Here is a 25,985-nt window from a genome sequence, read left to right as displayed (position 1 = left end):
GGGCGAGTGTCCCACCTGCTGGGTGGGTTTCTAGAGAAGCCCCTCGCTGGAAATCTCACCTCCACTACTTGGCACTCAAGTAGCTCTCCTCCTCACACACACACACACACACACGCACAACACACTGTTCATTCCTCTTCCCCCCGACCCCCCTCTTCACTTCCTCTCCCTCCTTTTCGTGTAACTGGTCTCTCCAGGAGACAATGAGCATCAGATGTGCGTAATTGCTGCTGGGATCTAAAGGCCTGGATGCACCTGTGATGTACAAGATGAGACAATTACGCACATGACGAGGTAATTAGCAAAGAGGACATCAAGTCAATTCCACGACCTTGAAGGTCTCCTCATTAGACCGCCGATGCCGGTATTTCGGTGATTATCAGTGACAGTGGCCATGTGTGTCCCATTATCAGATGACCGAGTTTGCACAGCTAAGATGTGGCTTTGGTCTTGGTTGGAGTCCAAACCGAATCGTCTTTCCCATGCTGGACATTTTTAATTGGGCTGGGACTAACCCAAATAATAGGGAGTTGATTCACTTAATAAGCATACCTCAGATTGTTGGAATCATGACAAGGCTTATTGTACACAACAGTATACCCTTGAAATGTATCTTTTCTGGCAGACAACAAACGTTTGTGTTACTTTTAGACAACACATGTTACTGATACATTTGCACACACGTGTTATTAATGTGACGAAAGTTACATAAACGGTACTGTCCCGACACAGACACCCGGATGTGGTAAGAATGACCCTGTGACCCGTGTGGGACTTGTGTTTGTAATGTTTCGATGGGGATAACGTCTTTAGAGTTGAATAAACGGTCTGCCCTGTGGAGGCCGACCAGTCGACCATTTTGGGTTTGACAATGAACCAAATATCCATGCATCCTTTCATTTTCATCCGCCTATCACATAGGCTAAAAGGTATTCCAGAAGTCCTTATCCCCAACAATGTTTTCCAGGTCTTCTTGAAGCATTCCCAGACCAGAAGCGCCGTCCACGAGGCATCCTGATCAGACGCTCAAACCACCTCCCTCTGGATGTCTGAGCTCCTCACCCTATTCTAAGGCTGAGCCCAACCAGCCTACGAAGGAAGCTCCATTCGACCACTTGAATCCGCACTCTTGGTCACTACCCAAAGCTCGTGAGGATCGGAACGTAGATGGAGTGGTAAATCAAGAGCTTTGCTTTCCAACACATTCTCACTCCCAACTTGTGGAATACAGTAGCTTGGTCCGGGGCCCTGAGCGTCATACTGTGACGCTCTACATAAACCCTCCAGTGTCAGCTTTAGACAGACGCTAAAGGGGCCCTTTGTGCACCAGAATCAAACTCCGAGGGGCATTGATCGAACGTCGGCATGACAAATGGGAGTAAGAAAGCCTTGCGGCTCAGCTTCCTCTTCACCACAATGATCCGGATGCAACACCTGACATTGACACATTTCATTTTCAATGTCAATGGGGAAAGAGCACTAATTAGATCACTCCTTGGGTTCAATAGGCTTCATCCTCCGTGGACTACGGCACATTCGTAGTTGATATATTTCACTCTAGATCACTACAACCTTTCAGTTGTGCAGCAGACAGAATTTTAGAAGAGTCTTGTTAAGACATTCTGGAGTTTTCAAACATGGCCAGCTATTCATCTTTTTGAGAGAGCGGATGCTATGGCTCTGTGACTCAAATGTTACCCTAATGCTAAGAGATGACATGCGCTAAGTGTGGGCCAAAGTGGTGGACCAACCAACTGACAGACTGGGCCAAAGTCAAAATGCAATGATTAAAGAAAAGTTTCACGGAAATGTCTTTATTTATTCTTTATAATTGTATGTCCTATATTGTTATTAGTGTTGTTACCCTGCAGTTTATTAGTGAATCATGTCTTTGAATATCCCTTTACACCTATATAGCATTGCCTATAATAGTGTTTTAATAAAATGAAGGAATTCATTGACACCAGCACCATTGGATTCTGACACTGCTCCGTATTAACCTCAGTGAATATCAGTGAACGTCCTAACAGCGCTTCCAGTACAAACGACAGACAACATGCTGACAGAGCTAACGGTGTTTATCTGTGGGAGAACCGGAGGTTGGGTGCTGCTCTTCTGCAACAACACAGCCCGTGTGGACTTCATTCTCATTATCACATTAGATCTATACATAGACAACAGTGGTTTGCTGCTTCGTTGATGCTCTGAATGTCATATGGATGCAAAAAGAAACTGCTCTTTATTAAATGAATATCTTTCAGTGATTCCATTCACATCACACCTGGACATACTGGGTGTTATAGGACTATATATATATATATATATATATATATATAAATAAATGGGGGTGTGGTGGGGCTCGATCAGTGGAAGAAGAAAAAAAATCATGCTGAAACAATTTACCAATAGCGGTTCAAATATGCGCAAACAACAAGCAGACCCCACTCTTTCTTTTCAGTCTTCCCGGTTGTCGTCTCATCAGATGCCATGCCGTGGGTTTTGGAAGCCGCTCGGTGGGACGCCATTGTTGTTTGTGAAGACGGATGCTCCGTTAGGGTTTTAGTCACGAAATCGGGACCGTGACCCAATGCCCGGCTGAACCTCAATGGCCCGCAGAGAACGGGAATCATTCCCAACATGATATCGATGAAAGTACATCTACTTGAAAACATGTACACCTACTAGTGTACAAAAGCAAAACTCTAACCGTTCCCTCTGAGCTGTGATGGGCCTCTTTATATCGCTTCCCATTGCTGTAGCTGCAGGGCCCGTGTGTTTGGGGAGCATTCCCCTTGTCGTCTGTATGTCCGGTATCAACTACGTCATTCACACTTACTCAAGGTAATCATAGAAAGCCACAATGTCTTCGAGCACAAATTTACCCCGAAATCCTCGTATGAGCACGATGACATCAGTCTTGAGCAATTGGTTTTAATTTCACAATGTCCATAATAAAACCGTCACGGTCATTGTGATATTATCTTTTACCCCGAATTTTGCACTCAACAGCACTCCAATCCCAATATTGATTTTGCCGCAGTGAACTCAGCTGGATGCATTTCATTAGGCTGTGCAACTGGAGCATGTAGGGAGAATAAGTCAGCCATATAAAAGTCTGAGTTTGCTGAATGGCTGGGAAAGGTCGGGGCCAAAAAGAAAAACGCTGGGAGTGACGGTGAGGAGTGAGGTTTTATTGGAGAGCGAAACAATTGGAGAGGTGAGTGGGAATTCATCCAGGCAGGAGATGTTTTAAACAGCTGAGCACAATGTTGACCAAGTCCGAGGCCCAGGACGGGTCAAGGTGAGCGGATCCACCAGGGCCTGGTCCGAGCTCTGACAGGACACCAGAGCTGCTGCGTCTCCACCACGCTTGTAACGCAGTCCCCCGATCCCTGTATTATGACTGTAATCCAGCTATAAAGAGTTACAGTCTTATGAGTCTTACAGTATGAGGTCTCAACTGGCTAATGAATGAGAAAGTACTTCATGTCTTGGTGTTGACTTTAAACCGCAGAGTTGAACGCTTGTCAAGGCCGATATCCGACTCCTGCCCTGCTCTTGTCCCGTGAAAAGACGTAAATGTGGGGCATTCATGTTGGGACACAATGTGTTTAGTGATACGTGCAACACCAAGTCAGCTACTATGCTGAATACAAGGCGAAAGAATAGCTTTGGGGATTTGCTCATTTGCTTTGGATAGAGTTAGATATGATGCTACAGCCAGGAAATGGATAGCTTAGCTTAATTTAGCATAAAGACAGGAAACAAAGGCTAACAGCTAGCCTGGCTCTGTCTAGATCTAGAAGCTAAAACACAATTAGTTTGTTTAATCCGTACAAAACCCGAAGTGAGAAAATGGCAATAAGACTCCATGAGGTCACTGTACGGCCGAGAAAGTCCATAACCTCCAGGCTGTAGTTTAATCACCCCTGAGTGTAGCTTACTGAATTGAGCAAGGGTGTGTTTTATTGCTCACAAATTCACAGTTTCATTTCTAAGATAAGGAATGTAACCATGTTACTTTTTGTCTTCCAAAAGTTTCACTTAAAAAGCACAGACGTGATGGTATTCATCTTACTCTGTTGCAGTCATCTGCCTTAAACAAACGTTAAAACAAAAGTTTATATGTATATATATATAAATAAAACTATACACACACATAAAACTATATATCTTCTCTTCCCCCTCTGGAGTTACTCCCAACAGAAGCATGATGGCCATTAATCCACACAATATACTGTAATGCAGCCATTAATTACTCCCATTTGTCCACGGATCTCCAAAAATGAATGTGCAATGGCAGGATTACAGTGCGTGAGCGATACACCCACCGTAATAATGATCTACCGCATGACGGAGACCAGGTAACGACCAGGGTATAGGGTGTCACAGACCGGAGAATGACAAGGGTACGGCGGATGACTTGACTGTGTAAACCGCTGTGTAAACGAGGTGCTGATGGACTGCGACGATTCTCCTCCCCGTGCACTCTGGTGATCCTACTTATGATGGAGGCCGGGATGGACTCCGCTCTTATCTCGGGGCGGTCATCGGGATGAGATGGATTGGGCAAAGTTGGCCGGTGTCTATTAAAATCAATAATTAATGAGGACACTGCTACGGGGGAAAAGACAGAGAGAAAAGGTTCATTCATTGCTGTCACACGCATACACACATCGTGGTGTAAAGCCCGGAGGCCTGGGCTTAGACAGCGGCGCTGGTTTGGCCGGTGTGTATTTTGCGAGGTGCCTGTGATGATGAACAGCACAGCAGACTGTACGCTGCAGCCGCGCTGAACTCTTTTCAACCGAGCACTCAGAAAATATGAAGATGGCTTTTGCGAGAAAGGAAGCGAGGCCTGCTTACTCTCACTCTCGATGCCTCGGTTCTCGCTCTCGTAAACTTTAAACTACAATAACAACCTGCAAACTGTCAGCGTTTCAGGCCGCGCACCTGTGCTCGTGCGCTCGCACGCTGCAGGTCGCTCGGGAGCAGGCCCGCCTTCCACGATGGCAGCAATGTCCCGCCTGTGTGTGGCGGATATGAAATGAGGCCCTCAGACACCTGTAGGGGCTTAGCTGTGGGAGAAGACAGTCTGCAGAGTGACACTGGAGCTTATCGGAGCAGGAAGCTGCTTTATGCCAATCTGGAAAGGAAAAAAAAAAACGACACATTCAGCAATCATCCGCATTATTGAAATTCCTAACGGGGACGACTATGAAAAGTCCAACAGGTGACTCTAAAGGAGATGGCTTTATTGCCATGAGAAATGGGCTAAAATATAATGAATGGCCAAACATGATCTGCCTTAAGCGGAGATGTGGATTACAGGGACGCTCTACACTTCAAATGCTTTAAACTACGGTTTCCTGGTGCTTAATAGGAACAAATTGATATAATACATGGAGCCCCGACAACAGTGACATGGTACTACCACCAGAAAGGTTTGGTTAGACTCAGACAAATGCATACGGAGGTAAAGGAATGCAGAAGGGCTTACTGGAGGCACTGTGAGGCGAGTCACATGTTCAACCACGTGTCCATATGTCAGACTAAAGGGAAAAGGGCTTTAACCCGTTCTGCCGACTGAAACGGCTCTAGTAGTTGTTCAAAGTTGATATATTGTGATGAATCTGGAATAAACCGGGGACCCTGTGGGCCTCATTAAAGTTGCATCTATTCAAATGAATAAAACTAATGTGATATAACTGGCCTCCATACAAAAAAAACACTAGTTACTCTTCTACAGTACACATTCATTGTAGGCGGGGCTTAAGACGTTACTTACCATGTCGAGATTGAGGCTTTGTCTGAAGTCTTTTGAACTTCTGAACTTTTACATTGTATTCCCCACGTTAATAGACGGGGAAGCAGCACACCTCTTAAAGCTAAATAAAGAAGCAGTCAAGCACAGAAGGTTCACGCTGACACAACTGAGCCGCATGCAAAAACAATTCAAAAGGGACGGATGAGCACATACAAATGTGTTGAAGATTAAGAGCTCTATATCAGCCAGATTAATGCGTCTCAGGCGGTTCCAAGGAGGATGCACCTGGAGTCTTCCTCCCCGTCCATGACGCTGAAGTACAGAATGCTAACCTATAAACCTATAAACACATCAGCTCTGGTGAAGACGAACATATCTTCATGCACCATCACAAGAACATGAAATACAGTTAGTGGTATAAGCGGAGAGGTGCTTCACCTGATTGGATCTCATGTCAGGACTGCGCTGGTGTGTTCAGGGCCGCTCGCACTTTCACGGGCCTTTTAACGCTGGAGACCTTTTGAAGAGTTCTCCAGGCGCATATGCACTAAAACCTTTTGATGGATTCATAATGGTTGCTTCCATCGTTAATGTTAGCTACGCCTGCTCCTGTGCCATGACGAGTCAACATGTCTGCCATACAAAAAGGTACGCTGCGCAAAGGATTGTGGGTCAGAGGAGCCAGGAAAGCATGCCGGCTAGCATACTGCAAAATGCTAATAGAGTGCAGGAGGACATCCTGGTATTTTTGGCATACTGCATTTGATTTGACACTAAGTATTGGGACATATTTCATTGCCTTCTGGCACACTGGATAGTATGGCAGTATGGGTACTGGAACGCACAGTTCGATGACGAACATAGCAAACATGACTTCTCAGCATTAGCATGTTAGCATTTAGCTCAAAGCAGCGCCTCACGGAGCTGCTAGCTAAGATGTACTCTATGGTTTTCCTCGACAAGCTTTAGTAAGTGTTTGATTTCAATTCACACCAGATTTATTTTTAGTTAAGAGGGCATGATTTAATTTTAATTTTTTAAGTGTTTTGCTACAATTTGTAAAAATATTGTTTTTTTTTCATGAAATCTTACGAGGTAAAAATTAAACACCAAAGTAAGGTTTACATTTCCTACTACCTTGTCATTTGCAAGTGTTGAACATCACACTCTATACTCGTTTTTTTCTCCATTTTCATACCATTTTAAAACTATCATATCCTCCATGCTCCATACATTCATTGTAATTATACCAACTCGAAGTAAAACATAAACACACCGATACAAATGTAAAGGGGGCGACATCCATCCATGCCATTGGACTGCAAGTCTTTAATAACAAAAACAAAAGCACCCCTCCATACAAAAGTATCTGTACATGGTCGCTTACTGAACTGTATAGCATTTTATGGAAATGTTAATCTTTTAGCTTTAAATACAGTACTTCTCAACAGTCAGCAAACCACAGAACTGGACCTGCACCACAAAGTGGGCTGCCGGGGTCCTGCAGGTGTCGAGTCCATCTTTGTCGTGGCGGGCGATGCAAAGCGCCGGTCCGTGTCGGGACCCAGACACGGGTTACATTAACAACATTAATGAGCGACATCCCATGTGAGTGGTGAACGTGAAACTAAAAAGGTTGATTTCCTTTGAAAACAAAGCGCACGCATTTTGTTGGGAGACATAAATAAAGCGATAATTGAATACCAGTGCAAGAAAGCATTCAGAACATGGAGACGCGGGACAAAAACTAAATCACAGACATTGGGATCTTGCTATTAACACCTAGAGCGGAGCCTGAGTGAGACATTCCAACAGAACACAGACACAGAATTACATTTTTGGTCTAACGATTATGAGACTCAGTGGACACAACATTAATATCGACATTAAAATAGAAAAAAATTATAAAAAGAGAAAAATAGAGGACATGGAGATGGACAGAAAGTGCACTGTATCCCTGCCATGTGCCGTGAGCACCGACCTGCCACCCGATCCTCCTCTAAAAGACCTGAAGGAGAAACTCCACTCCCGTGTGGGGAATGGCGGTGTGGGGTAAACCGTCGACGGGGGGGGGGCGGCGTGTGTCGCGGCTAGAGAACGTCTCATCGGGGCTTCCACCTCACTCTGTGGCGGCAAAAATCCTGCCGCGTTCAAAAGGTCCTCGGCGGGATTACTTGCCACTTTACTGCGATTGTTTGACTGCGGTTGCACGCTAATGTGAAGCCCCGACACGCGCGAACACAACGCGCCCTCCGTCCTGCAGGAACCCACCGCCGCGCACCCTGAATGAAGGCTCGGGACGCGTCCAACGTGCTGGGACAGCGGACTCGATTTGCTTTGATGGAACTGCTGGTTGCAACCGTTCTCTAAAGTGGGTTGTATAACTGACAAATTGTCCCTAAAAAGAAAAAAAAAGCCGCATTGAAACTGAAAGGCTGCGCTGAGTTTGGATGTGAATCTTAAATGTTTTGCACAAGAAGTTAAGAGCTGTTGTTGTGGTAAGGACTGGAAAACAGATCACATCCGTTGTTAAAAAATATATTAACGCTGCCATCAAAAATAAAGGTGAAGCTCGCTGTCCCAGTACTTGCACTTTTAACTGCATTTCATTTTAAAGATTACTATAGAAATGTTTACAATAAGTGCAAATTGGTCGTTACTCTAGAATAGCTCATTTGATTTTTGATGCTGCGAAAAGCAGCTGTCCTCATGTCTCTGCTTCGAGTTCGTCCAAAGCCCCTGTGGAAGTTTTGTTCACTCTCGACTCAGGTCCTCACTTGTCAGAGTTCTTGCGCGGCCTGCGGAAGCTGGACATGTTCTCGTTTAGTGCATAGATGCGCCTGGAGAACTCCTCAAAGCCGGCGACGTCCAGCTCTCCCAGCACCTGTTCGTCACACTCCACGGCGACCGCATGGTCCACGGGGATGCACCGGTAGTCTTCCATCCGGGCCTCGTCTGCTGAACCCAACCCGACCCCGAGCCCCAGCCCCAAACCGGTGGCCTCCGTGCCCATGATCTCCTCGGCTTGCTCCACAGAGCAGCGCAGCTCCGGGACCAGGCTTACGGGCGCCTGCCCCGGTCCCAAAGAGCCGTTCATGGCGCCCGTGTGCTCGCTAGTTGGCACGATTTCCTCATCGGTCTCCTGCACCGCGGAGGAATCGGGCTCGACGGTGCTGCCGGGCGGTCGCTCCTCCGTCTCTTCTTCTTTATCTTCTTGGGTGTAGAGGCTTCTGCGTCTCTCCGCCTCCACCGGCGTCTCCGCCGTCTCTTCCTTCTGCCCTCCCTCCTCGTTGGACTCCGTAGTCTTGGCCAGGTTAAGAGAGGCCATGCCGGCATCCAGGGAGGAGGACAGGTGTTTGGGTGAAGGCGAGGGAGAGGGCGGGGCGAGGCCAACCGGCGGCTGCTCCTCGCCCATGGCCGTGTTGTAGCTGGGCGGAGGAGTCGGCTTGTACTTGTCGGCCTCCGAGCTCGCCCTTTTCCTCAGGCCTCGGTCCGGGGAGCTGGTGTGGCAGGGGAAGCCTATCTCTGAGGCAGCGGACACGGCGAGCTGAGACTTGGGCGGCACTGGGATGGAGCTTGAGACGTGGTGTCTGTCACTGTGAGGGACAAGGACAAAGAGAAAGACGATAAATTAGCAAAAAGCAATGACAATGTAACTACTGCTAAGCGTGGTATCAAACTCTAGACAAGACTTGTCAGCAACAATCTCTACAGCCAACGTAACAGCCTGGGAGTCGAAAGAGACCTCCACCCCTCCACCTAAAGCACTCAACTCCGTTCCCCTGGTCCAGGAGAAAGACAGCTGCTTTTCTTTGCAAATCACTCCGACTTACAACATTCAGAAAACATTTGCGCATCCTGCGAGACTCACTGGAAGTGCGGAGCAGGCGTCCACCCAAGTATGTCAGACATTTACCTCTTCAACAGATAACAGACTCTGGGATCTGGGGACACGCTGCTTGGCATCAGTACAGCAGCCATACATTGACTTAAATGGAGGCCTTGCCGCCTTCTGCAGATTGTCCGGGGCCAAAATCACAGGACTATTTAGCGCGCCGCTTAACGTGGCCATTCCACTGTGTCAGGAGCTGAGAGACTGTACTGTTGGGGTCAGAGGTGAAGCAGGGCCTCCCTGTGCGCTCTAGAGATTCACGTGAGGACAGATCTCTGCTTCATTCTGTTGGACATGCAGTTAAAATGGACGTCCTTGTACGTTTTCCCCTGCAGCGTCTTTATAATGTGTACTCACTCGCTGCCTGATGTTCCACCACCAAACACATGACGGCTTGTAATAAAGGGCCCCGACCTTGACCCTCACCAGCACCGTGCCGAGGTGGTCCTGACAGGGTCCACAGGCGGGACGCTCTGCCGAGAAGCTCGTCTAGTTTTAAGGGAAACTCATTGTCGGAAGATACAACGGTAACAACGTGTAAATACTGGGTGACATTTAAGCTAATTGGAGGCATACAGACGAACATATCGGCCCGTCAGCCGAGGTCAACGTAAAGACAATAAAGGTTTCGGGTAATGACTTGATGCTGTGAGGGTGTTCCTATTAAGTGGGCAGAACAGGAGATGGACTGTGCTTAACTTGGCAGCGCATGTCCATCAAAACACATCATTTAATACGACCAGCTTTAGCTCCCCCCTGCCCCCCCCCCCCCCATCCCTAATGAGCATGTGGTTCACTCTGCAGTAAGAAAATGGAAACAATGTGCTCTTTAACACCTAATTTTGCTGGAGTGATAAATGCAAGAAGAGAAAGAATGAACGATTTGCCACCTCAAACACTTATCTGTGACTTTCCAAATTAAACCATCATGGGCGCTTTTGGAAGCCCGGCCAAACCCCCACCATTTTTTTTTTTTTTTTTAAACCTGATTGGGTAGAAAGGAAGAAAGACGGATGTCATGAGAAGTCAATTATCATTTAAGTAAGTGGAAAATGTGATTCAGGCTCTTTGAAACACAATGCAGGTTTGGAAACCAGAGCCGACTGGTACTGAGCGAAGAGGCTAAGGTTTCCTATCATTTATAAAAAGTTAATACGTGACTACTACATATTTTAGCTTGACCGACGAATGTCCTTTCGGCAACGATTGGGTGGCTTTGATTTTAATTATTGTCAGCCATTTCTTCTCCTGCTGGCTCTCTAATATCCATTTGGTCTGATTGTAGCCACAAGCAAATGTTTTATTGACACTGGCAGAAAAATCTCACGGTCAACGCACCAAGTCTTCTGCATAATGAGGAATTTTGTATTTGGAGCGTGTTATTTTGTTCCACTCAGTTTCTATGTGTGGCCTATATCTGCTTCATTATTTGTGTCAAACAGTGCGGCGGTGTGTGAGTAACGGAGGAGACTGGGTGTGTCGGCGAGGACTTCAGCCAAGCAAACCTCTGGGAAGTCATAACATTTTTATTCCTCTTGAAACATTTTAACTATTATATCGATGACATGTTTTTTTAATGTGAGCAATTAGGCGACACTCTTATGGCCACTGTGAGCATGTGTGCTGATTTACGTTGCTGGAGAGACAGAACCGCCGTAACACGTCATAATGTTGTTTATAAAAGCTTGAACTAAATAGATACTTAGACTGCATGAGCTAACTGTCTCGCTGACATTCTCGCTGCACTGCGAGAGATTTTTCATATTCTTGATAAACATTTACTTTAGTTCCCATTGTGACATTTCCTTCTCCTTGCATAAATCAATTCTCACAAGTATTCCTTAAACTGCTTCAGTGATCCCCTGACTTTTCCTCCAGCAGGTAAAAGTTTTCACTGATCCAGTTCAATCCTAACATCTACTACATGGATCGTCAGAATATTTGGTAGAGATGTTCATGGTTCCAAGAGGATGAAGCCTAAAGACTTTGGTGATCCCCTGACTTTCCCTCGAGTGTCACAAATGAGGTTAACATTTTGGGAAATGTCTCAACTGTTGAATGCAAAACAGAATTTGGTGCACACATTCACATCTCTTTCAGGATGAATTGACCCTTCGCTAAGCCCCGCCCCTCGAACGAGCCAATCATAAGCTCTGGCTGGTTTTGTGGATTTGGAGCTAGTCGTGGTTAAGCGTTGTGTAATAGTGATACGGGATACGCAGAGAGGTTGAAAAGAGACGCACATTTCTAAAAACATTACGGTTCTACGTAAAAAAAACAACCTGTGACGCTAACATTACCAGAGTATGTTAGCACTTCATTCACTGGCGTTAGCAACTAAACGCTAGCTACTAAAGAGATACTGATTGACTACATATGGCCTGCTTTACAGTATCAACGCTGTCCCTTAAATTTTATTATATTTATTGTCGAACGCCAGGTTATGTGGTGGTTCACTTTTAGGCTTTAGATTCCATCAAAATATTTTTAACCCGTTTTACTGCTGAATCAGTTTGACACTCTGGATATATATCATTAAAACGCATACTGGACACCCTTCTGTTTCCTTTTCTTTCTCCCCTTTTCCAAAAATTAGATAACATTTATTCAGGGAGTGCAGTTAGTGACAGTGTGGGCTCCATGGTAGCTCTGACAACAGATAATCAGCTGGGGGCGGGGCTTAGTGAAATAAGTTAAATACTTTAGAATGAATACTTGCAAGACTAATGATAAACCCATTGGCCTCAGCTGCAGGCCACATACTAAACACCAAACTAAGGCGGTGAACATGGTAACCATTATTCCTGAGCATTTCGCTCAGAGCACCACTTTGCCAAAGTGCAGCCTCACAGTTCTGCTCGAGTGGCTGCAGACTCTTCGTTTGGTTGAAAACAAAGTTAGGATTAAATATTCACTGCATCAGTTTTCTGTGGAGACTTCATTTACTCCTGATCTGATGCCAGGCATCCGTGAGTCATGACATACGTTACTTGATGTCTGCCGAGTTAGATGCTGCGGCCCACTAGCAGTAGTTATTGAGCATGACATGATGTTATTGGGCGTCTTTAGCATTACTCATCCCATAAGTATGCTTAATGTGTTCAACTCTCTGCCGCATTGGCAACTACAATTACTGTATCAGTAATAATGAAGAAAGATTAAATAACCTATTCTATTCATATGAGGAAATTGCCGTCCATATGTACACTATAAAAAAAAAGAATCGAGCTTTACAATAAAACTCAGATTTCAAACTTTCTGTGCAGCTTGGACTTGCTCTGAGGCTTCGTGACAAGCAAAGTGAATTCAAGGCAGCAGCTTGATATACCATACTGATGGGAAAAAGGCATGTTGCTCATCCAAAAAGTTTAAATCACAGCTGCATAGTGATGGGCTCCTTCCACTGGTAGCTACCACCAAGTGTCAAAAGCTTCACTGCTCACTGTGAATGCTGCTAAGATGCCTCTGCCTGAATCATCAAGCAGAAAACCTGACATCCCGAGCCAGAAATAGCCATAACTCCCTTTTTTCTTTTATCCGCTCTCTTCCTTTCCAGCGCTGATGTCAAACCTGGCATATTTCAGGCCGACTCAGGAATTTAGTAAGCCAGAACTTTTCAATGTCCAATCCCGGGACAGGCTTCACAACATTCTCCTGTTCATATCAAAACCCTGCTAAGGAGCCGCCATGTTGAGCCAAAAGCAACAACGGCAGATAAGATTTGGCCGTTTGAAGTGGTTTAGGGAAATCCCTGTGAAACTTAAAGAGCAAACATTACTAAGAATTTGATATGCGCAGTGGTGGAAGCTAAGTTTTCTTTCTGCTTTAACAGGGCAGCACTTATTGACTGTCTGGCCTTTGAAGACAGGGACTCACCACAGCGCAGCATGAGCAACACGATCAACAAGCCGACAAGATCAACACCCCATACATACTGCAACTAGGGTTATAACAACAATGTGACTTTTGGAAGTTAAATATATTTTTGGGGATTGCTTTGTACCATAAATCCAGGGACTACTGCTTTTAGAACAATGCTCATTAATGTGTACTGTCCCTGTTAATTGAACAAATACATAAGCGACATGTGTGTACACTACATATGAAGCTACAGCCTGGTTATCTGAGCCTTGTCTGGGAAGAGAGGAAGACTGGAAACAAAGGGGAACAGCCAGCCTGGCTCTGTCCAAAGGTAACAATGTCCCGACCAGCACCTCTAAAGCTCCCTGATTAAACAAACAAGATACGATGTGCCAATGTACTAAATCCAAGGTGCAAAAACGACAACTTATCTTTTGTTGTGCACAGGGCCTTCCTGGTCTGCTACCGGTCTTTACGCTAGGATACGCTAAACGTTGCGTTAAGATTATTTTGTTGAACAGACTAAGTTTACCCTAATTGGTTTATAAAAACACAAAAAAGTGATTAGCAGTATTCAACATGCTGTTTGTGGAGGGTAAACATTTACTCTTCATCTCCAGTGTAAGTTCTAATAATATCTATGCCATTTTTTAAATTTGGGAAGATAAAAAAAAAGATATCACGTTACAGTACATTCCTTTAAAAAGAAAGAAAGAAATGTAAACGTGTGGTTGGTGAGAGGTAATGGTTTAAAGAGGGAGTAATGGAATGGAAAAGTTCTTATTATTCCCAACGGATAAGGAGGAAGTGGTGTTTGGAGAACAAGTGTACCTTTACCGAATATTACACAGGGAAAAAGAAAACATCCTTGATTTATCCTTCCAAAACAACCCGCCGCTATTAAGTAAATATAATAAATATGAATAAATATCGTAAATCCATAGGGCACCTGTCAGGCTTAATGTACCTTGCAAATGCTTATTTTAGGTATATAAATTCTAGATCATCTCCTTTTATCTCTCTCTGACGGGACTGCAGCTGTCTAAATATCGCATCCCTTTGTGTCCATCATGTAGCACGGGGCCGACTCTTCCCGGCCACACCCTGCCCTCCACCCCCTTGTACGCAGCCCTGCTCCCAGGCACCGTAGCGGGATTTGGGCCCTGTGAACCTCGGCCAGGCCCTCAGCGGATGTGGAGCGGCAAATGGCAGCATGTTGAACGCGTTTGCTTTGATCTCGGCAGACTGTGCAGTTAACAAAGAATCGGTTTCTGGTACCGTCTCTGTCTGCCTCTGGGTTATAGATTCACCATTTTTCCGCTGCGTCTTATCCTTCAGCAAGATAAAAAAAGAAATAAAAAATTCCAGCAGAGCTGAGCTGTATATATTATGACATGTTATGATGTGTTTCTGAGACGGTACTGTTTGGAAATGTATATAGATATGATCAGCAGCTCGCCAGACGAGCATCATATAGCCGACTGCACACCGGACTTTGTGCTACACTCTTTTCATTCTCGCATGCACCCAGCATTTAATCTCTATATAATAGTATAAAATGTTCAAGATGAGCCCGCTATGCCCTCCTGGTGTGGGTCTTGGCGCGTTGGGGCCGGACTCTCCCTGCAGACTGGATGCATGCTGAATTAGTTCTATATGGAGGGAGGAACAGTTTCCAAATGTGCTCTGGAAACGTAGCCCTTGGTCATATCCTTCATCACATCATCCTTGTTTGGATGCGTGGAAAGAAGAAAAGAGGTGGCAAGGAGGGATAGAGGAAGCAGATTAGTCTCTCTCTCTCACAGTCCATAAGGTAATTATCTGCAGCTGCCATGCAGCTTTCTTTTTTTTATGCATCCATATTTCATGAGTTTGGTCCCAGTGCTGGAAATTGTATCTGAATGTAGGCTTTTTCGCAAGGGCGGCGAAAGCCTGACTGGAACTGATATGGGCAGGAAAAGTGAACAAGGGTGAAGAAAAATCAACGCATATCCTCCTTATTACAGGGCATCGTGAAACGGTCCCCTCCTCTTCCTCACCGGAGGCTTTCAGTTAGACTGTAGGTGCAATATGCATGGTCTTGTGATGAGGGCGGCAATTTGAACTGTAACTGCATTCGAGCATGTATATACACAGTATATATAGTTGACATGTTCCCCATCATGCGGGAGAGGTTTGTCTGAATTATATAGTTTTGCAAATAGATCCAGAGTACTTTTTTTGTTGCATATGACAAGCAGCTAAGCGGCCTATTCTCCGCCTCATATTTACAGGCGGTAAGAAGGCAAATTCACGTTTTCCCTCGACTTTGAACTATTCCTTTAAAAAGGTGTCGCTAAATCTGTCCCCCGAGTGGCGGAGCTCCTCGTGCAAACGGCTGATCTCGATGTATGTTTCAGAAGCTCAGAGGTGCTTCTTGATCCTCAGCGGATGACTTCAGAGTAGCTGTTGTTCCCGTCCCTGTGGTCTCGTTGTCGTACATAGAGGGTGGCTGTGGAGAGCCACTGTAGAACTGCTACACTTCCACCTCCACTTCTTCTATGCATGTGCACAACGACGCACACATAAACACATAGCTCCAGGCTTAGCGGGCCCATGCTTTCATCTCATCTATCTTTGGGCCCTTCCACTTCCCATTAAGGAGGGGGGGGGAGGGCTGATTTGAGAGCTCAGGCTTTTCATGGCTTCTTTCCTTTCAAAACAAAAGATTATTCAATTAATGTGTGTAATACACATTTTCCCCTTTGCTGACCCCGGGAGAGGAGTGGAGATCAAAGACAGCTTTCTCTTTTATAGGGCAGTGGAGCTGAAGTCGGACGCAGACCGACTCGCGGGTTTCGGTGAAGGGTTACTTACAGGCCATAAGCCTGTAGAAGGAGAGGGGCCGAGATCTAAGCATTCCACTTCAGGGGGACAAAGTGGCTGCTGCAAATCTCATCAAGCACTTCTTTTTATTTTTACAAGTGGAGGCACCGATAGTGTGCCGAGGCGCTACATCGTTACAAAGGCGAAGGAGGTCGCATTCTTTACATTTACTTAATACACCCATTTGATTTGTGCTGTGTCAGACCAAACTTCTGTTTTCGGTTCAGTTCTTACTTACGCGAGAACAATCTTAAAAGAGATCGCAAAGCAAGAGTAACTTACTGTGACGAATCTGAACTAACCTTTTGAAACACCAAAATCACACACAGCGAACAAGGCAGCGGGAGACCAGCGACTTCTGTGGTTCTCTGAGGCAAAATTACTGGTTTTGTCAAAAGGAGTCTAGTGGCTTTGAAGAGAGCTGAGATAACTGCTTCAGGTCCCCGTTGGAAAAGGCTGTTTGCTGGCAAAGTAAAGTGGTGAAAGTATTCTAACACGGATATATATATATATAATCCACAGCAGGACATTGCTTTGCTCCCATGCTGGTGCTTCTGTCTGTTTCTACAAACTTCATCTACTGTATGCACTGAGAAGTACTTCATGTAACGCAAAAGGTGTACTATCCCTTTAATAGAGCTATTTCATGTCTCAGTTTGTAAGAGAAGGCTTCAAGATGTGGACATTCTTTTACGCCTTGCACAAACAATATCCCGGGAAAAATAAATAAAAACTTAACTAGTTTTAAAGTGTTTCAAATTCTCCAACAACCACATCGAAAAATATTGAGCCATTATTTATGCTAAATTATAATTGATCTATTTTTGTCTTTCAGTTTGTGGGGTGTTGGTGCTATGGTGTGTTGGCAACGAGATTACAGGAGGAACAGATTCCATTTTGATGAAGGAAATGCGGAGAGTAAAACGTGAAATGATGATAACACACATGGTCGATTGGTGAGATTGAGCATGTCCGATTATTTTAAAAAGGGCGCTTCATCCTCGTGTTTGATTGAAGCAAAACCACGGTAAATCTTTGTGGCTTCAACATCTGAGTGTCGTTCTGATTCTCACCATCGGACCAGCAGGCCGTGCTCCAGAAAGTTCTTCAGGTTGGGTAGCGTCTGCTGGAGGTCTGGGGTGGTCAAGCCGTGTTGATATCTCAGCTGCAAGACAAGGGAACACACACCGCGTCATTAACCTCAAACAACCTACATTCGTGCATCCGTCAGCCTTACACGTATAATGTGCGGCGGGCGGGCGGGCGCTACAGCCGATCACTCGGACACGTGTGCACATTCTCCGTGTTTGGGTTCGGGAGAAGAAAGAAATACCACCTACAGGAGAGGTCTGAAGCCGACATTCTTTCGCCATGACAAGTTTCTACTCTCCCCCCTGATCGGACCATTACTCATCTGGACTCACAATGGGCATCCTTCCCTGATAACAGGCATGCACGCTAATATGTAAGGTGTGTGGAAAGATGGGGGATGAGATGCGGGTGGCGAGGAAGAAAAAAAAAACCCACTGTTAAAACATCTGGATGAAATGGCGCACAAAGACAGAGAGAGAGAGAGACAGAGAGAGAACATTAGAAACCCTGTTATATTCTCTCATGATCTCTCCCTCACTCGTCTGCGGATCTAAATTTGGCCTTAAATGTTCCCTTCCTTGTCCCACAGTGCTTTATTTCATGATGATAGAATCAAATCCAGTGAAGACATATTTTAAAAATAGAAGCAAAAAAGAAATCAACAAGGCCACCTTGAAGGTCCAGCTCTCGCTGCCAGAAATGTCTCCTCCAGCAGTTGAGCGATGTCACAGCGAGCCAGCTCTTGTCCCGCAGAGTTTATTTAACCTACATTACTGAACAGCAGAGGAGAATCACGGCGCACGTCCGGCGTATATCTCTGAGGCCCCTCTGTCTCACACACACACACACACACACACACACACACACACACACACACAGACAGACACACCATCTACACCAGCTGACATCTGTTTCGTTTTCACTCGGGTGCCACAGCAACCATTCTGCTTTTTTTTTTTTTTAAAAACACACTTTTGATGAAGATATGCAGCGCACATGACTCCGAAAACATCACTCATCCGAGAGGACTGCTTCTTCGCGTACGAGCACATAATGGATGAGTGGCATGATAATAGAGGACTTACAGAGAAATACTATCTTTGAGCCTCCGAGGGTCAAAGGTCACATTTCCCTGTTTTTCATTGAAAAGTTTAGGAGGAGACAAACGGTTTTCAGGGTATCATCAGACCCCAAAACACATCCATTCCTGGTCCTTGTGCCGTAATATTCTGCTGTAGTGGCTCTGGTAAAGCCTGACTAATAGCGGGAGGTGTGGCATAGGAAGGAGCACTCAAAGGCCACATGTGCATGAGTGTGAAATCTTTAAACTGTGCGATATGAACTGTGCATGACATTCAAGGATTAGTGATTGTCATGCAACACGGGGATGCGCAACTAAATGCAGTTTGAGCTCATTTTCAGCGCAAGAAAGACATGACTAAAACACAAACGGAAGTGCATTCCTCTTGAGTTTGCATCAGGGGGAACGTAAACAGCAGCAATGAAAACCATTCTCATAACATCTTAAAAATTTAACAACAGGAAAACACTGGCCATCAACTTTGACTGTGTTTACATCACGGTGCTTGGTGCTCAAACACAGAGACCACCTCCTCTCGTCCCACCGGAGTCCTGCTGTCCGCCCATCAAGTGCAGCGTGATCCGGGACGAACGATGGACCCGGGTCTCTGAGAAGACGTGTGGGCTCAACGGTCGCCGGCCTCCCGTCGCTAAGTCTCATTTCATCCATCTCATTTTCCTGCAACCGGACACCAGACAGCCAGGAGCATGCTGGGTAGTGGAGAAGCCTCGGGTCCTAGCTGCGTTAGCTTAGCTTCCATCTCGACTAGACTGGCTATGGGGTCGGCCGTCGGGCAGGTGGTGATCGTATCTAGGGCCATTGCACATTTTCCGATGTTTAGGGGCGACTGTGGCTCAGTGGTGAGCGGGGGGTCGTCCTTCAATCAGAGGATCAGCGGTTCGATCCTCGGCTCCGCTAGTGTTAGAGCCAATAGAAATGTTAGATGTTCATGACGGAAAACCGTCATCAACCGTATTAAAGAGTGTGTGTGTGTGTGTGTTCTGGCCTCATATGGACAGTCATGACAGTATCGGAGGAGGAGTTTATCAAAAGAAGCTCAGATGGAGGGAGTGGGTTAAGGGTTGTCGCCACGAAAAGCCCAGATGGTGATGGAACGGTCCGAAACAACAAGTGATCCATTCATGGCTCGGATTATGCAGCCAGACCTCGGGGTCCGACCAAATGACGACGCTGCGCTGTCCACGGGGCCAGCTGAACGGAATTGGGTTTAAAGTGGTGGGCCAAGATCAATAACACCACCAGTTTAGAAACACACAGAGCATAGCAACATTGGGCTGTGTGTGTGTGTGGGGCGGGACTTGTTCTGTGGCCAGATGCTAAAAAAAGAGAAGAGGAAAATCCCAATCTCATGCATATCTCAAGGTTACGGTCTAGAGAGTATAAATCAGAAATCGGGAACCGGATATGAGCAAAGCATAAATATTATGGCTTCAGCGAAGGTAAACAGGTTCGCTGGACATGCTGTATGCTTTCTTTGATTCTCAGTCGGAAGGCGTGACAAAATGCTATCTATAAATTCCATTACTCGCATTGAGCCCTGAATTGTGTGTAATAGCCACACTGTGCGTCTGACAGGAGACCCTATGTCCCATTACACGGCTGTATGTCTGAGAGTGTGTGTGTGTGTGTGTGTGTGTGTGTGAGAGAGCGAGAGAGAGAGAGAGAGAGTGTGTGTGCATTTGTATGTGTGCCTCCTATTGTTTCCTCACGTGAAGAGATGCTGCCGAGCTCGCAGCATATACCGAAACTGGATAAGGGTGAAGACAGGAGAGTGATGGGTGACATCATTGACTTCCCATGGAGCTCGCTGTGGGGGATTAAAAAAAAAAAAAAGTCCAGGAATCCTCGTGATGTATGCCTCCGTCAACCCGGCGCAGAAGAACTGGAAACTTGTGCACGTTCACTCGGGCTTTTGCCAAATCTCTGCCAGCGGGCACCAACAACACCTGAGCTAAGTGTCTGGTTGGCAGCGGTGCAGAGCCGCCGGCACCGGGTGTCTTTGCGATGAGTTGTGTTAAACACATACAGACAGTTTGGAATAGTGCGGCCCCTAAAGCCGACCCAGCGCTCCGCCAGCCAGACACTATCAATATTCATAAACGGGTCTGGCCCTCCGTGGTGGAAGCTGCGTTAAGAGTTCCCCCCAGAGCGCCCTTTCCACGTGCATATTTATGTGTTGCTCATGGCCTTCGTCTTGGGAAGGCATATATCCTGGACGCTGCAAACGCTGCAAACTTCAACCCCCGCCATTCGTCTCCGAGCAGAAAAAAAAAAGAATAAAGCAGAAAAACATTAGTGACCCGTGTCATCTGAGGGAAAAGAGAGGAAACGTGCGAGGCGGCCTAAAGAGATAAAAGCTGGTTGCCATTTGTAATCGTCGCTGCCATGAAAGCTTTAAAACAAATAGCTGAGCGGGGAAAGTGTGTAGAAACTGGCCGTTGGGAGTGTGTTGTAACTGATATGAGGCAATGTCTTGAATGAGGTGAAACAACTAATTGATTTCAGGAATAAAAACGCAGATTTGTGATTGATGGCCTGGTCAACCTGATCGCTACAAGCAGATGATTATATAACCTTTCTTTTTCTTAAATGCTCATGCAGATGACCCCCTTATTGACCATCTGCTAAGTCCCGCCCTTCATTGCTACCTTGGAGCCCACTCTGTCACTAACTGCACTCTCTAAATAAATACTTAATTTTTTTGGAAAGAAGCCATTTCAAAGAGAAGTAGACAGAAGGGTGTACAATATGTGTTTTAAGGGTGACCTCGAGGCAAAGTAGCATGGGAGGAAAGCAAAAAAATGGAACAAAAATGTAAGTAACGCGAGCCTACCATAGCTTTAAAATGATTTCCCATATGTTGTCATGTATGTAAAGACCCAAAATGAATACTGTAAGCCAACTACTTGACTACTATAAGCTTATTATTTAAAAATCCCAAGCTTTTTGATCCATATAAGCGGTTGATCACTATATCCGTGATCACTCTAAGTGGTTTACGCTGTAATTTCTGAATCCGCGAGCCAACGAAGTGAGAATTCTTGTGCAAACACGGCAACGGGAAACAACCTCTGAGGGTTCCCTAATTCAACAGCTCCAGACCAGATCACACAAATGGCTCAGAATCAGTCCACCTGAGACAGCTTGTCATTCCTCGTTTCCCTTTCATACATCACCGTGATGAATGCTGGCGGAGGCCTTTGCGTGCTCGTGCTTATGTGTACGGGAAGGGTGCTTTCAAGCTGCTGGCCACGGGCTTCTTTGTAATAGGGGCTAACCAGATCGTGGTGAGAAATTCCCAGGGCCCATTGAGGGAAGCTGAAAGGTGAGAGGAGTTGGCGGATGGGGTGGGGGGCCTTTCCCATGATGACATAGTGAAACAGATCCAGCCAGGTCTCCCCTTGTCGCTGCTCACACCTTTGTGTCTGGACACTCCCTTCTCTGTTTTGCTCTTCTACAAAAACCCACACAGGGCAGTGGGGACTCTGCAGCGTAGCAATCAGCGGGAATCACTGCGAAAAGGTTTGTGTGAGAGTCTAGAGGATGAGCGCTGAACTGAGCTGACACATCTGAGAGTTTGGGGGGAGGGAGGGGGACTCAGCCTCATCCGTCTCGAAGAAAAAGCAACAGCCCGATGAACGCAGCGGTGTAAACAGTCACGGCCTGCCAATCCGCCGGAGCCGCGACCACGCGTAAACACGCTGAAGCCGACTAGAGCCGTCGGGGAAACAGTCCGTTTACGGTACGTGCCAAAAAACCTGCTTGTTTGCCCCGAGCTCTGTGCAGAGGCTAAACAAACACGGCCCGTCTGATGCCACGTATCGCCGTTTCCCCCATGGGTTTGTCGGCGCTAATCACCCTCACATCAGGCCCGCGAATGTGGGCGGGCTGCAGGGAACTTTGAGCTTGATTGGTGATGGCGTGGCGTAGGAGGGAGCGCCCAAGTTAAGAAAAAAATGAAAAGAAAAGCCAGTCGTCAGCGGCGGACATCCCGCCGGTTCCCCCGGTGCGCGTCATTAGCATCGTTTGACAGCCGCTCTTCCACCGTCGCTGGAGGAAAAGTCCGCCTGGGAGGCAGGGTGTTTTCATCAAGAGCGTTTCATGTGTCAAGAGGGTTAAAAGTCTCAATAATCAAACCCGGGAGTATCCTGTGCATGTCTGACCTGCATCATGGACTGTTACCCTGCGATTCATAATCAGCGGGCTTTTGTCCACTGGGGTAAAAATAGAAAAGCTTATTTTACAGAGTACATGTTTTACGTAGTCCCTGGGGGGGATAATCAGGGAGCTCATTAGGTATGACGGCTTGTTATAGAGGGGATAACCAGGTGTTCCTCCCTCCACCGTCCCTCTGGTCGAACTGTGGACTGAATACTTCAGCAGAGAGCGCGAGTTTGACGCAGACGTACACAGACCTCATATGTAGAGAAGTGGAGCTATGGGAGATAACCTGCCACTGACAATATGTCAGGGGATGTGCCTGATTCCCGAACGGCTTACATACCAGAGAAGAAGAAAAAAAAAGAAGAAGCTGTAAAAACAAATGATATCAGAGGGGCCGAACGATATTGCGGGCGTAAGAAAACATCCTGCAACAAATGATGGCCGTCGGTGTGGACTCGTCGGTTACGGTTCCTGACCCGCTTGTCCCGTCGCTTCTACCGATCCGGACAGGAAGTGCTGTGACATCTGCGTGCTTTGGCTAACTAAGCCGAAGCTAACGGCGTCCCAGAGATCTGCACGCCCCCAAAACAAAGAAAGGGGTCGGTCAAACCGCTAAGTAGTCTGTGGAAGTTAAAACTAAACTATTCAATATCTAAGCTAATGTTGCATTCACTTCTATTTGGACCGATACAGGTGGTGCTGCATGTTACGGGCCTTTACTCAAGGATTTTAATGCATTTAACTTCAAGTGAGAAATGCAAGAACCAGCCGTTTTAGTTTGAGCATCCATGGTGTCCTCTGCAGCCATCTGGCTGGCGCATGTAGACCACATACCCCACACGATTACGCTGAAGGAGGTATTCACTTGGGCCAAGAATTTGCCTGCAGATGATTCCTTTCACACCGGACTGCATGAGCAGAACTTCCGCGATAGCAGCAGGTGATGTTTTACTCTCATTGTGGTCGGCCGTTAAATCAGCGCGTGCATGTTCCGGTTTTAATCCTCTCATTACGCACGCCTGTTTGTTTCCCTGCGACCGACTCACACAGTGGCACATCCATCCAATTATCTTACGTTCTTTTTGTTTACGGCTCTGCGAGCCACACATAAGCTCGGGATCTTTGCCAGCAGCTCTGACGCTGCCAACCTTTTTGGAAGTCCGGCTCCGAAGGCGTAAACAACTCATTCACCTCAGCGAGCTGATCTGATCGGTGAGGACGTCCATCAGAAGGCCGTATTTACAGATGCAGAGATTTTCTGTCTGATCTATTGTTTTGACGTTTCAGTAAACAGTTTGACTCGTCCAGAAGAATTACAGCGCTCACGTGTTCTTGTGTTTCACAGTGTATTTATTTTAGCCCAAAACCTACAGCATAACAGAACTATGCTCAACTATTGCTTTGATCGTGGGAAACAAAACAATGAATTATTGTTGATTTCTCACCTCGGGGGCCGAACCAGAAAGTGACTAGGAAACGGCTCTTTGCAATCTTACTTGAATTCTACTTTCCCCTTTGCAGTGTTTGTAGCTATGACAGAAATAATAATAGAAGAAAAAAAATCACTCTACATCTCTACGTTCAAACTGTGAAGGTGTACAGGCATATTTAAATAAGTAATTTATGCAAATAGTAGGAATGGGTGGATGTAGGATTGTGGATCCGGAAAAAAACAAAAAAATTACTTTCTGGTCTTATCAGCATCATCGTCATATGTGTTTTTCTTTGTGTTTATTTCATGTATATTCCACAGGATCCCCCCTCTCACTCTGAGAAGCTCTTTCTAGCTCACTGGTGGATTTGAAATGGTTGATTAAGTTGGCTACAGCGCTCCAATGATTCTGCCCATCTGGCACAAAATGAAACTGGCTCTGTGCAGCCTTCACTCATCCACTAAATAAGTTACAGTGAAATGTTGACCAGGACGCAGACGAGAGCGGGCCGAGACGAAGCGGCTGCAGATGGGAGCTGCGACGTGAAGGAATGATTGTAAATACGTTTCACAGGAGAAGGAGAATGTGAGGATGAAATGTTCCCCTCGCTGGGTATTTATAGCCAAATCCTCTGTCGTTATTCACCGTTATATCGGGCGACGGTAGGTGAAGCCTCACATGGCGTACTAGAGGCCCAAGACCTCAACAATCATGTGGTGCGCCGTTGAATATGAGATCCAACTTGATTAATCACTGCAGCCTTTCATGTGTCTCAATAAATATACAGAGCTGGGCTGAGAAGTTGTTTGAGTCTGGCTCGAGTCGTATAATTCATTCGCAACAGAAACTCGGAGCAGTTTTTGGCCTTGAATACGTGCCACGGTCATCATCATCATCATCCCGTCTTCCAGCCAAACTGGGAATCTGGATCCATAAACACCACAGGCGTTTGCTTACCACAGAAAATATCTTCCCACATATTCATAGTGGGAGGAATCCCCCGCCGTCTTAAACAATCCTTGCAAAAACGTATTTGCTGAAATCTTTACAATTTGATTGAATTTCCTAACGCTTCCACTTCCTACACTGGAATGCGGACTGAGTGAGAAAATGCCGCACTGAAATGTTGACGCGGCGACACGACGACTCGGGGAAAGCGTTGTTCCTCCGAAAGGCCCGGCTTCAAACGGTCCAAAGGGCAAACAGAAAGAGAAAAGAAGGATCAGCAACGTATCCCATTACTACTTCTTCTGTGTGGAGTTTGTTTTCAATCAAAATGTTCAGACGTAGTAAACCGCCAACACAACAAACTGTGTAGGAACTCTTAAGCTCGACAAAATCACTTCAAAGGAAACGGCGAATGGAGCTGAAGCTGCGGAGTCCGCCAGCGACTCAAGTCTTCCATTGCCAGAACAGTGTGTGTGTTTTTTAACCTGATTGGATAGAAATCGGGCCGAGTCTTTAAAGTCATTATCAGATTTTATGTCAATGTTTAATGATGGGGCGGCTGATAAACTGCTCCCGTAAATTCCATAAATGTGTCAACATGGGCGATACCAGAGAATAACTGTCAGCCCTCCAGGGTTTGAGAAAATATATCACACTTTCATTTACTCTAATTAAATCAACACCTGCTGGAGTTTGTTAATGTTCAGATATGATCAGGCAGTATTTAGATATTCATATTTAGGGGTTGTTGGGAAAACAGATGAAATGTAACTCTTGTTGTTTCTGTGTTGAATAAAAGCAATGGGTTAATCATGTATGGCTTTTATCAACCTCTACCATCTAATGCTGCCTTCAAATGGA

General features: G+C 45.9%; 1 protein-coding gene across 1 annotated transcript in view; it reads right to left on the bottom strand.

Annotated features, from left to right (window-relative positions):
• Nucleotides 1–8,540: 8,540 nt before the first annotated feature.
• uvrag (UV radiation resistance associated gene) overlaps nt 8,541–25,985 on the bottom strand; it is a gene marked incomplete at its 3' end in the record, with an annotated part of 79,115 nt that continues 61,670 nt past the window's right edge. The window contains exons 14-15 of the mRNA XM_079233886.1: nt 17,459–17,550; nt 8,541–9,363 (exon numbers count right to left, since the gene is read on the bottom strand). Coding sequence (XP_079090012.1) covers nt 8,541–9,363; nt 17,459–17,550 — 915 coding nt within the window. The remainder of the gene's footprint in view (nt 9,364–17,458; nt 17,551–25,985) is intronic.

The sequence above is a fragment of the Taurulus bubalis genome, assembly GCF_910589615.1.
Source record: "Taurulus bubalis genome assembly, chromosome: 2".
Taxonomy (NCBI): Eukaryota; Metazoa; Chordata; class Actinopteri; order Perciformes; family Cottidae; genus Taurulus; species Taurulus bubalis.
This window is presented reverse-complemented; position numbering and strand designations above follow the sequence as displayed.